The sequence below is a fragment of the Sinocyclocheilus grahami genome, unplaced genomic scaffold (assembly GCF_001515645.1).
Source record: "Sinocyclocheilus grahami isolate Dianchi unplaced genomic scaffold, SAMN03320097.WGS_v1.1 scaffold252.1, whole genome shotgun sequence".
Taxonomy (NCBI): Eukaryota; Metazoa; Chordata; class Actinopteri; order Cypriniformes; family Cyprinidae; genus Sinocyclocheilus; species Sinocyclocheilus grahami.
In genome coordinates, this window is record NW_015505431.1 from 479,362 (window position 1) to 490,900 (window position 11,539).

General features: G+C 35.1%; 1 protein-coding gene across 1 annotated transcript in view; it reads left to right on the top strand.

The window, feature by feature from the left end:
* Window positions 1-2,629: 2,629 nt before the first annotated feature.
* Window positions 2,630-11,539, top strand: part of LOC107598528 (polycystin-1-like) — a 108,315-nt gene continuing 99,405 nt past the window's right edge. The window contains exon 1 of the mRNA XM_016289900.1: window positions 2,630-3,215. Coding sequence (XP_016145386.1) covers window positions 2,947-3,215 — 269 coding nt within the window. The 5' untranslated portion in view covers window positions 2,630-2,946. The remainder of the gene's footprint in view (window positions 3,216-11,539) is intronic.

Below are 11,539 nucleotides of genomic sequence, written 5' to 3' on the forward strand. Positions count from 1 at the left end.
AACCTGAAAGGATTTTTGTAAACCCAGTGGTCAAATGCTTTGCCACAGACTAATGACTGATCTCTGTGTAAATGTTTACAAAACTGGAAGACCTTCTGACTGTACACTGTAAAAAAAAATCTGTAAAATCTACAGTAAAAACCCGGCAGCTGTGGTTGCCGGAATTTTACCGTAAAAAATATGGTAGCAACATTTTAGGTTTTACAGTTTTAACTTATATTTACAGTGAAATACCGTATTTTCATTAACTGATATAATGTTAATATACCAACCTATTGAAGTACTGAAATCTGTTTTGTACACTTGTGATACACTGATAACCACCAAATGTAGGAGGTGATGAGAAAGTCACATGATGAACCAAAGCCCATCACAAGCAGCTTTTCAACAATAACATATATAGAAGGTGCACAGTGTCATTCACACAAACACTAAACACCATCATGCTAACACACATGAAACTGAAATAATGCAATAAACATTCATTTAACAACATTAGGTGTAACACACAACACTAATATACAAAACTGATAAGAAAAATCTAAGAAGAAACATAGTTATTTCATCAAAAAAAACATCAAATTTGAAATGTAACGCAGGGAATTCTGGGAATGTCAATTTACGGTTATTCACTGTAAATTATACGGCCTATTTTACTTCCAAAAACGGTATACTACCGTAAAATGAATGTCCAATACAGTTTTTCACCGAATATAGTAGGGGAATTTACCGTTAACCATTTAACAGGTTTTTACTGTAGCATTTTTACAGTCTCTTACCGTTAAATTCACAGTCATTTTTGTAGGCTATTTTAGAAAGGAAAAAAAAAGTTAGAATCAATAAATCATGAATACATTATTGCTATTGTGCAAATAATATGTAATCATGTAATCAATAACTGTAGTCTGATTACAAGTATTTTAAAATGTAATTTAATCTAATTACAAATACTTAATTTTTGGAATCTGATTACGTAGCTAATCCAGACTACATGTAATCAGTTACTACCCAGCTCTGACGGTGTCAATCATTATTGCCGTTTCGAGAGTGAGTTCTGTGCCGTACACACACGAAACGATAATTCACTTCTGCAGCTTATTTAAATAAGGTTGTCACTCCTAAAACTTTACAGTGTGTAAGCAGCCATGTGTGTTTTTCAATGACTTGTATATTTAGTCTCCTCAAGTCTTGAATATTTAGTTGCATCCTTGGGTTTTGTTCCAGTCCAGCACTAATTCAGATGATGTGAAGATCTGAGACTTCTTCTACGGTTCCCCTAGAGTTTGAACACACAACATACCCCATCAAGACCTGAATAATTCATCCACATTCTGCCAGAGATCAAATTTGCTCTGGTTAGTGCAAAACAATGTGCATGAATGATGAATTAGCCATATTTGGAAAATTTCCCTAAGGAAAAGATAAGAAATAAAGGCTATAGTTTATTCATGTCTGCAGAGTTATTTCAGGATCATTACCTTCTGAACCTTCTTTTAAAAAATTAATATGCTTGTGTTGTAATTTTAAAGTGTATTCCTATAAAAGGGAATATCAGACTCTCAGAAATGCTCTGGTCAAACTCAGATTCTTAAGCTGTAGCTATTAATTATGACTTGATTATTTATACAGCAGCAAGAAAATGAACAGAATAGAAATATGGAGATAAAGCATTGTTCTAAGAGGACATCATATTCGTTCTGACAGGTTTTAGGGTTTTCAAACTTTTTGATGCTACATGTTGTATATCTTTATGTGTTTAAATCCATTTATACTGTGTGAGGGAAATATTAAATGTGTCAAAAAGTCTTAAAATATTAACTTAAGAGAACTAAATCAAAAATCCCCAAAAATGAATAATTGGCTTTTACATTGTCATGCATACTAAAACAAACTGTTATTTGGAAAATATTTACTTTTAATTAAGTTGACAGCATATGTGAAATTAACACTTAAATATCTCTTTTTTTTATGAAGATAAATAAAAAAATAAAAAATAAAAAATAAAAAATTTAATAAAATATATGAAATAACTGGAATTAATATCTTGATTTCTAACCAGTCTTTAGTAGCGGAACAAAATGGTAAATTTATTGAATGTGCAGTAAAAAAAATTTTTTTTAATGTTAAACATATTTGGTGTACACTAGCTTTGGCAGCTCTAAAATTAGCTACATTTTGTAAAAAATTTAATTATTATAAAATGATGTTTTAGGATGTTGTTTTGTCACCAAAAATTATGCCCCTTCCTGGCTGTCATTAAGAAACTGTCATTATTGCAAACAATAAAATATTACATAAGATCAACAGACAATGCTATTGAAGACATCACCAATTCAAAATAATATTGCTTGAAAACGGAAACAACTGCAATATTAAAAAAAAAAAAAAATTACCAGGTTTTAATGTCACAATTGTAAAGTTCTGCACCTGGTGAACAATATTAGGATGATGTTTCTCTATCATGCCACTTGCCTTTACATCATCCAATGCATTTATGAGTGCGCGTGGTCTCTATGCATATGAACAATAAAATGGGCCGCATAGTAGAAAAGTTGTGCCATAACTAAATCAAGTCAAAGATCAAGTCTAAAACATCTAGCTGTGGTAATGGATTGGGTATAGCCTGCCTAATAATCAGTAGCTGGTGTTGTGCATCCAGTGGAGAGCAGCGGCGCTGCAGGATGGGCGCACGAGAGGAAGTTCTTCAGGAACTTCTGGCAGAGCAGAATCCAGAGTTTTTCCCCTCCTCTGGAGAAGAAGTGAATCCAGTTCCGTTAACGGAGGAATAGAGGGGGGACGTCAGCGAACTTGGGGGGGGGGGAACGCGATTTGCGACGCTTTCTACGCCGTTTCTCTTATGGAAAAACTGGGAAAAGAGTGAACTTTCCTCAACGCGCCCCGAGGAAAACTTCCCCGACAGAAGGGGCGATGAGATGCGAGTGAGCTATGCCTTGTAGAAATGGACAGATTGTGTTTAAGCGAAAACATGGCGTCTGCCTCCCAAAGTTTGGATTATTTTCCAGTCTGCTCTTTGCGCTCTGCTGCCTGGAGGCGCGCTCGGGCGTCGCGGCAGACGGGAGAGCCTGCAGCCCGTGTCCGGGTAACTGCTCTTGCTCGGCGGTGGGACCGCAAAACTCGTGCGTGGTTAATTGTTCCAGCATCGGGCTGGATCAGGCCCCAGCGGCGTCAGACCTACCGACCGACACGCACACTCTGTAAGTGACCCACCGACCGCCGCCGCTCGGGTTTGTGGGCGGTGATGCGGGTGTTTGTTGTGATCTGGTTGAGGTGACGGGTGAAGAATGTTGGCTGGTGTAATACTTCAGACTGCCACTGTTTATGTGCCAATCAGTCATAACTGAGGATGTCTGGGATGGGGGAAAAAATAGAAGGGTAGAGTGGGGGAAAACGCCCCCCTTATAAGTATGTATTTTTTTTTCTGTGAAACAAAAGTTAAAAGTGTTCAGAAGAGTTATAATAGTTTTAGGGACACTGACATAATATGAACCAAGTATGAAAAATGTCCAGCGTTTTCATGTTATTAGATTTTTAATAAAAATGTATTTGTACCAAGGGGGCGTTTTGCCCCACAGGTGGAGTAAAATGCCCCCCAGACAAAGCAATTTGCTTCATGCATTTACAGCAAAATCAGAGTGCAGGCAGTTTTAGCTTAAAATGAAAAAGAATATAATTAATAATTATGAAATTATGAAAAAGTATAATTTGAAAAAACAAATTGTTAGCTGATGCCAACTTGCTACCAAACTAGTTAGGCCTACCTGATGCTAGCTTAAGGTGATTTTTAAATATAAAGTCCAAATATTTTTATTTAACCAACTAGCTGCGCATGTGCCGCTCAGAAGTGACGAACACGGAAGCGGCGGAGAGATCAAAACAAAACAACAGTCACTAATTAGAAGTACAAAATGAGGATTTGTAAAGAAGAATGCCGGAGGATTTCGATATAAGCCAAGAGGAGACTGGTTTTCCTTTGCTAAAGTAAGGAAACTTTGCTTCCTTTGCTCCTGTAAACAAACATTGGTTTTCACGAGACTCACCGGCGCATGCGCAGCACTGACCTCATACGTCAGACACTTTTTTTATATGGATGGTCGCTTTTTATTTAACTTCTTTTGGACTGATGCATGCAACACCCGCTGAGTGGCATTAAACAGCTTGAAAGATCAAAGACAGTTTTTAATATAACTCCGACTGGATTCATCTGAAAGTCATATACAGCTAGACAAAGTCATATTTGTGGGCTCATTTTCATGATAACATTTTCTTTGCTGTGAGAATGAAAGGACGTCTGGTTAACAGTAATTAAATGTAAAAGCCTGTCGTCATGATGCTGGCGAGGTGCATTAGCGTTGGAGCGCTATCTGGCAGCGCGCAGGATCACCGCTTTTCCCCTTCCACCCGCTCCTTCGTTCCACCCTTCAAGAAAAAAACCCCGCAGATCAACTCCCATTCCCATTCCTAGGAGGTTTCTTCACTCCTTTTCCTTCTCCAGTTGTGTCATTCTGAACTGGATGAGTGTGAAGTGCAAATCCAACCTGACTTGCTTTCCAAACCTCCAAAGTAGCATCTTTCATAAGAAGCGGTGTTATTGCGTATTGGGAATCGATTTTAAAGGGGTCATATGATGCTATTTTAAAGATCATTATTTTGTGTATTTGGTGTAACAGAATATGTTGACATGCTTTAATGTTCAAAAAACACATTATTTTTCAAATACTGTACATTATTGTAGGTCCTCTATGCCCCGCCTCTCTCAAACACGTAGTTTTCAACAAAGCCCCCTCCTTTGACAAGCGCATTCTGCTCTGATTGACCAGCTGACCCAGTGCATTGTGATTGGCCGAACACCACAAGCATGCGTCGGAAATGTAACGCCTCTTACCATAATCGCAAACTTCAGCTTTCAAAGTAAATATCAAGACAGTTAATAATGTTGTTAGTTTTACCATCAGTTCAAGCCCGAAAGGGCAACAGAGTCGCGTGACAGACTCAGTGATGATGCAGTACACAAGCCGCGGTTAAGACAGCTGACGTGCTATGATTTCTGACAGACAGTTCACTCTCCTGTGGTGTGACCCAGTTCCCCTCACACACACACATGCGACGCGTTACTCTGCGCTGCTCAAAACTCCGCATTTGAACAGTCAATAGCAAATACCAGATTGTCATAGCAAAGTCAGAATGACCTCCTCTCCTAGGTTCACTGTTCCCCTCACACACACACACACACGACGTGTTTCTCTGTGCTGCGCAAAACTCCGCATTTGAACAGTCAATAGCAAATACTTAAACTAATAACAAAACATACTTACAGTCGCTGATTCAGAAGCGCCAGATTGTCATAGCAAAGTCGGAATTTACCCTTTTTTTTTTTTTAGAAATAGCCTTTGTGCACAGCCAGCCTTGTACTCTTCTAGGTTAAAAAAACAAATTTGAACATCTGGGTTGTGCTGTTCTGTTGTAAATAAATCTTAACCAATGATTCCTAATTGCATCTACTTCTGGAAGGCCAAATAAAGTGCTTTTGCTTTCGCATTGAAACACACAGCGTCTCCCTGACATGGCTGCATCAACACTAACTGCTGTTCCTGAAACCATGCCTTTTTTCTTTGCGTGCACATTTGGGCGGCATTATGCTAATATTTCCACATAGTGACGTAGATATGTGGGGGGCGTGTTAGAACGAGCGGCGTGGTTGACTCTTAAGTTTTATAAAGAATATCTCTTTGGATTTGAGACTTTAGTTTTTGCAACTTTACAGATCTTCTTTATGCACCAAGAGCTTGAAACACTCCAAAGAGAAAGGAAAAATTGAAATCGCATCATATGACCCCTTTAATCTGTAAGTGTCTGGTGCTGATGTGCGCGATGCAGTGAGCAGTTCACAGTGAATGAGTTGTTTACAGTAAACCTCCAGATTGCTGCACTTTCTCTTTTGTTTCTGCTCTTGCAGTGTTTCACTGATTCGCTCGTGTTTAATAGGAACCATTATTGACTCAGGAGTGATGTAATTGTGCTTAAGTAGCTTCATCTGTGGGAAGGGCTGCAGTGTGACAACAAAAACAGAGACTTGTTCAAGTCTTCCTCAGCTGCAGTGATGTTTCTTGCTCAGTCATTTCTGGGGCCTGTTTCATAAAACACGTTTACCAAATAAGCCAGGTTTATTTCAGTTAGTCTGACGTATTGTCAGTTGATTTGGTTCAAAATAAGTCAGACTAACTGAAATAAGCCTGGCTTATCTGGTAAGCTTGTTTTATGAAACAGACCCCTGGTCTATGTAGTGGCCTTCATGGTTTGTAGTGGTCTTCACTGGCTTTTGATAGTCTGCATTGACCTTTCTTTTTAAGTTTATTTATTTATTTATATGTCTAGCACAATTAAAGTTATTTTAATTTCGTATTTTGTTGATCTAAGATGTTTTTACCCCTGAATATTAATTATTTTAATAATAAATTAGAGAAATATAATGTAATATAATTACATTATAATATATATGACTTTATATTAATTAAAAAATAAATGTAAAATAAATGAAAAGGAGTGACTTTTTTAGCAGTTTGCAGTGGTCTTTAACCTGTGTTGGTTTATATTAGTTTTTTACACGTCTGTTCTGGTTTACAGAGGTCTTCATTGGTTTGTAGTGATCTTTACTATATATATATATATATATATATATATATATATATATATATATATATATATATATATATATATATCTCACATACATCTTTCTCTTTTGTTTCTGCTCTTGCAGTGTTTCACTGATTCGCTCGTGTTTAATAGGAACCATTATTGACTCAGGAGTGATGTAATTGTGCTTAAGTAGCTTCATCTGTGGGAAGGGCTGCAGTGTGACAACAAAAACAGAGACTTGTTCAAGTCTTCCTCAGCTGCAGTGATGTTTCTTGCTCAGTCATTTCTGGGGCCTGTTTCATAAAACACGTTTACCAAATAAGCCAGGTTTATTTCAGTTAGTCTGACGTATTGTCAGTTGATTTGGTTCAAAATAAGTCAGACTAACTGAAATAAGCCTGGCTTATCTGGTAAGCTTGTTTTATGAAACAGACCCCTGGTCTATGTAGTGGCCTTCATGGTTTGTAGTGGTCTTCACTGGCTTTTGATAGTCTGCATTGACCTTTCTTTTTAAGTTTATTTATTTATTTATATGTCTAGCACAATTAAAGTTATTTTAATTTCGTATTTTGTTGATCTAAGATGTTTTTACCCCTGAATATTAATTATTTTAATAATAAATTAGAGAAATATAATGTAATATAATTACATTATAATATATATGACTTTATATTAATTAAAAAATAAATGTAAAATAAATGAAAAGGAGTGACTTTTTTAGCAGTTTGCAGTGGTCTTTAACCTGTGTTGGTTTATATTAGTTTTTTACACGTCTGTTCTGGTTTACAGAGGTCTTCATTGGTTTGTAGTGATCTTTACTATATATATATATATATATATATATATATATATATATATATATATATATATATATATATATATATCTCACATACATTCGTTTGATTATGTCATTGGTTTCAGGTGTGTGTGTCATTTATTACCTCATCAGCCCTCCTATATTAGTTGTGTTCTGTTCTCTGTTTGTCGTGCAATCTACTACATCCCTACATGTGTCTCCTGCCTGTTCTGTCTTGGATTTACCCTTGTGTGGATTTATTAAAGACTATTTGCATTGTTCATCATCTTCATGCATTTCATAGCATGACTCTCTCTCTCGCTCTCTCTCTTTCTTTCTATATATATATATATATATTAGTACTGGGCAAGGATTAATCACATCCTAAATAAAAGTTTTACATAATATATGTGTGTGTACTGTGTATATTTATTATGTATATTTAAAGACAGGGCATACAGTATATATTAAAAAAATATTTACATGTATATATTTATATTCATATAATTTATATTATATATAAATATATTTAATATATAAGCATAACATATTTTTCTTAAATATATACATGCATGTGTGTGTATTTATATATACATAATAAATATACACAGTACACACACATATATTATGTACACAAAAACATTTATTTTGGATGTGATTAATCGCGATTAATCGTTGCCCAGCACTAATATTTATATATTAGGGCTGTCAGTCGATTAAAATTTGTAATCTAATTAATTACATGATATTTTGATTAATTAATCTAATTAATCACAAAATAAATTTGACTGTGAAAATACCCACAAAAGAATATTTAAAGATATTTTTGTGTTAAATGAGAAAGTATCAAGTAGACATTACAAACTGTAGCTTTAGAAATATTTTCTTTGATTCAACAAAACAATTTATAACACATAAACATTTAGGCTACAACAGCCTAACATAAACTATGGAACATAAAAGAAGATAATTTGAGAAACATCTCAGTATTGTTTGTTCATACAATGAAAGTCATTGGTAACCAAAATAGCTTTGTTACCAACAGTCTTCAAAATACCTTCCTTTATGTTCCACACGAGAAAGGTTTGAAACAACATGAGTAAATGATGACAGAAGTTAAATTTTTTTGGGTGAACTTTCCCTTTAATGATTTTATTATTATCATTATTATTATTAATATTATTATTAATTAAATGATACGCTAAAAAAGAAACGAAATCTGCCAGCAGGTGGCAGTAAATGTCTTCAGTCGATTCGTTCAAACGGCTGATTCATTCAGGAATGAAGTAAACGGCTCTCTTTATGAATGGCCTTTGAATCATTGATTCACACGACTCGTTCAAAACGCGGATTACAGCTGTGTTGCTCGGAGACGCACAACAGTTCTGCTGTGGCTTTAAAGGTAATATATTCTTTGCAAAATTGAGCAAAACACATAATATTGAGTTTAAAATATAACACAATATCTACTTCTTATTTACTGAACTGTTGTATAAAATCACATTTAAACTCGTGATATTCGGGAAAAATCAGCACTCGTGTAATAGGCGACTGCTCTCGCTGCTCATGTGATATCGTATGATATAAATATGAGACAAAAACTCATACAGTTGCATTTTTTGCACCAATATCTTGAATTTTAAGGCATAACTGCATTTATGGAGTTGTGGCCCTGCATCATATTTGTCAACAGTCAACTGTATGAAATGTAAGATGATGTTCAGGTCTGGGGGCGGGGCCAGTGCGTCAACTGCGTTAAAATATTTTAATTGCGTTATTTTTTTAACGTGTTAAACTGACAGCCCTAATATATATATATATATATATATATATATATATACAGACAACATTTTAAATGTATAATATTTTTCTTATAAAGTATTTGAAACATGACTTTTATTTTTATTTAAAATTAGTATTTGGATAACCTTAGATGTATTTTCAACAGAAATATTAAGAATTGTTTCGATAATCAATTAGTTAAATGAGATATAAAAAAAATATAATATAAACATTTTAAATGAATCTAAAATAAAATGGTCTTTAGTGGTCTTCACTGATATGTGCGAGTCTTTTACTCCTTTTTCATCCAAGTTTGCTCATCTGTCTGAACCTGAAAATGGAGATATTACTGTGTGGAAAGGAAGACTGTCTGAATTCCTGCTGTCTGTTTTTTTCTTCTCTCAGAATGGTTTAATCACGCCGAGCAGTCGTGAGTTTGTGTGTGTGTGTGTGTGTGTGTGTGTGCGCGCGTGTGTTGCACAGGCTGGGCTGGAACTCACTGAGCGAATGCGCCGGGAGATTTATTTGGTTGCCATGACAGTCTCACATCATGACATCAGCATACACAGAAGCACAGACAGACACCCACAGTAATACAGACGGACCAAAGAGCAGTTCAACACCAACAGCACGTCTCTGCCACTTCACACGGATTTCAATATTTATTAGATGAACAGAAGTGCTCAAAAAGTTAAAGATCGGCAGTTTGATACTTCTGAGCAATAGTGATGATTGACTTCGAAAACACTTCTCAGAAACATTAACTAAACCTTTTAGCACAATTTTTCATATTACAAATTGTTTTTCAAGTACAATCAAATTTATTTCAGTTTTAGTAATTTAATGCTTGAAATAAATGCTTCAGCTTGTTTTATTTCAGTTGCCAAACATCTAATATTTGTAATGAATTTTATTTCTGCTTTATTTCAATTACCAAAAATAGCTAACAATAAAAACTCTGGAAAAGAGCAATGACTGTAGACTCCATTGAACTTTTGAAAATGGTTCAAATCTTTATTATATAAAAATATGTGTGGAAGAAGTTAAAAATCAACATTCAGCCTGATTTTTAATACTTTGGGGCTTTTTGGAAATATGAGCAATAGTGATTATAACTAAACCTTTTCTTATTTTCGTATTACAATCAAGTGGCATATTTGTATAATTTTTTTATTATTTTATTAATGTTTTTTATTTCTATTTAGCTTTAATTTATTTCTATTTAATTTGTAGTACTTCAACTTATTTTATTTCAGTTAGTTGTCAAGGCAACCTTTTAAATGAAGTGTATTATCTAGTATTTCTAATTTATTTTATTTTTAATATTTCTGTTTAGCTTTATTTTTATTAAATTTTTTTAGTAATTTTAGTGCTTCAACTTATTATTATTTCCAAGACAACATTTCTAATTTGTATGTTTTTCAGTTACCAAAAGCCATTTGTAATCATTTTAGATTAAGTTAATGATAACAACACTGCTAAAAAGCAATGTTTTTTTCTGACTTCACTAAACTTTTGCAATTGGTTATATCTTTATTAGCAAAAAATAAGTGCTGAAGAAGTTAAAGATCCACATTCACCCCCGAGTATGAGCGATAGTGGTGGTTGACCTTAAAGTCCCCATGAAATCAAAATTAAAGTTTTTTGGGTGTTAGTATCAATGTTAGTCTTAAGGTTATCTATAAGGCAGTGTGCTCCAAAACAGTGACAAAATTCGCATTTAGAAGATATAAGCATTCAAAGCTTGCAGCTCCTCACTTCCGCCAAAACGGCTCAACGATTTTTTTGACGTCACATCGTACTTCAACTTCTCTTCAAATCTTCTGACCAATCAAATGCTCTCTAGAATCCGAAGCGTCCGCCCCCTACACTATAAATAGACGCTGAATTTGCGGCTAAGATCGGTCGCTTGTTCACAGTGTAGTATTTCCTGTACAGTGAATGGCTCAAAGTGCAAAATGTAGGCGATAGATTCAGACAGTGTAAATATGCTTTCGATTGGTGCAAAGGAGGTCTGGTTTCACGTTGTTTCACGCGAACCGCGGCAGCGCACACAGTCTGATCCGGACTTTGGCACAGCCTCAGCATGATTATGACCACTATTTTGTTTTACTAAGAGTTTCATATTGAATCTAGGGGTAATCTATTAGACTGTGGCTGTCAAATGCGGCTTTACCGAGCTCAACGGCTCTGGCCCGAGCAGATATAAACAAATGCTATTGGCTATTTTAAAAAGGGGGCGGGGCTGCTCGATATGTCCCGCCCTCTCTTCCTGTTTCAGTTGAAATTACGTCACCACATAGAATA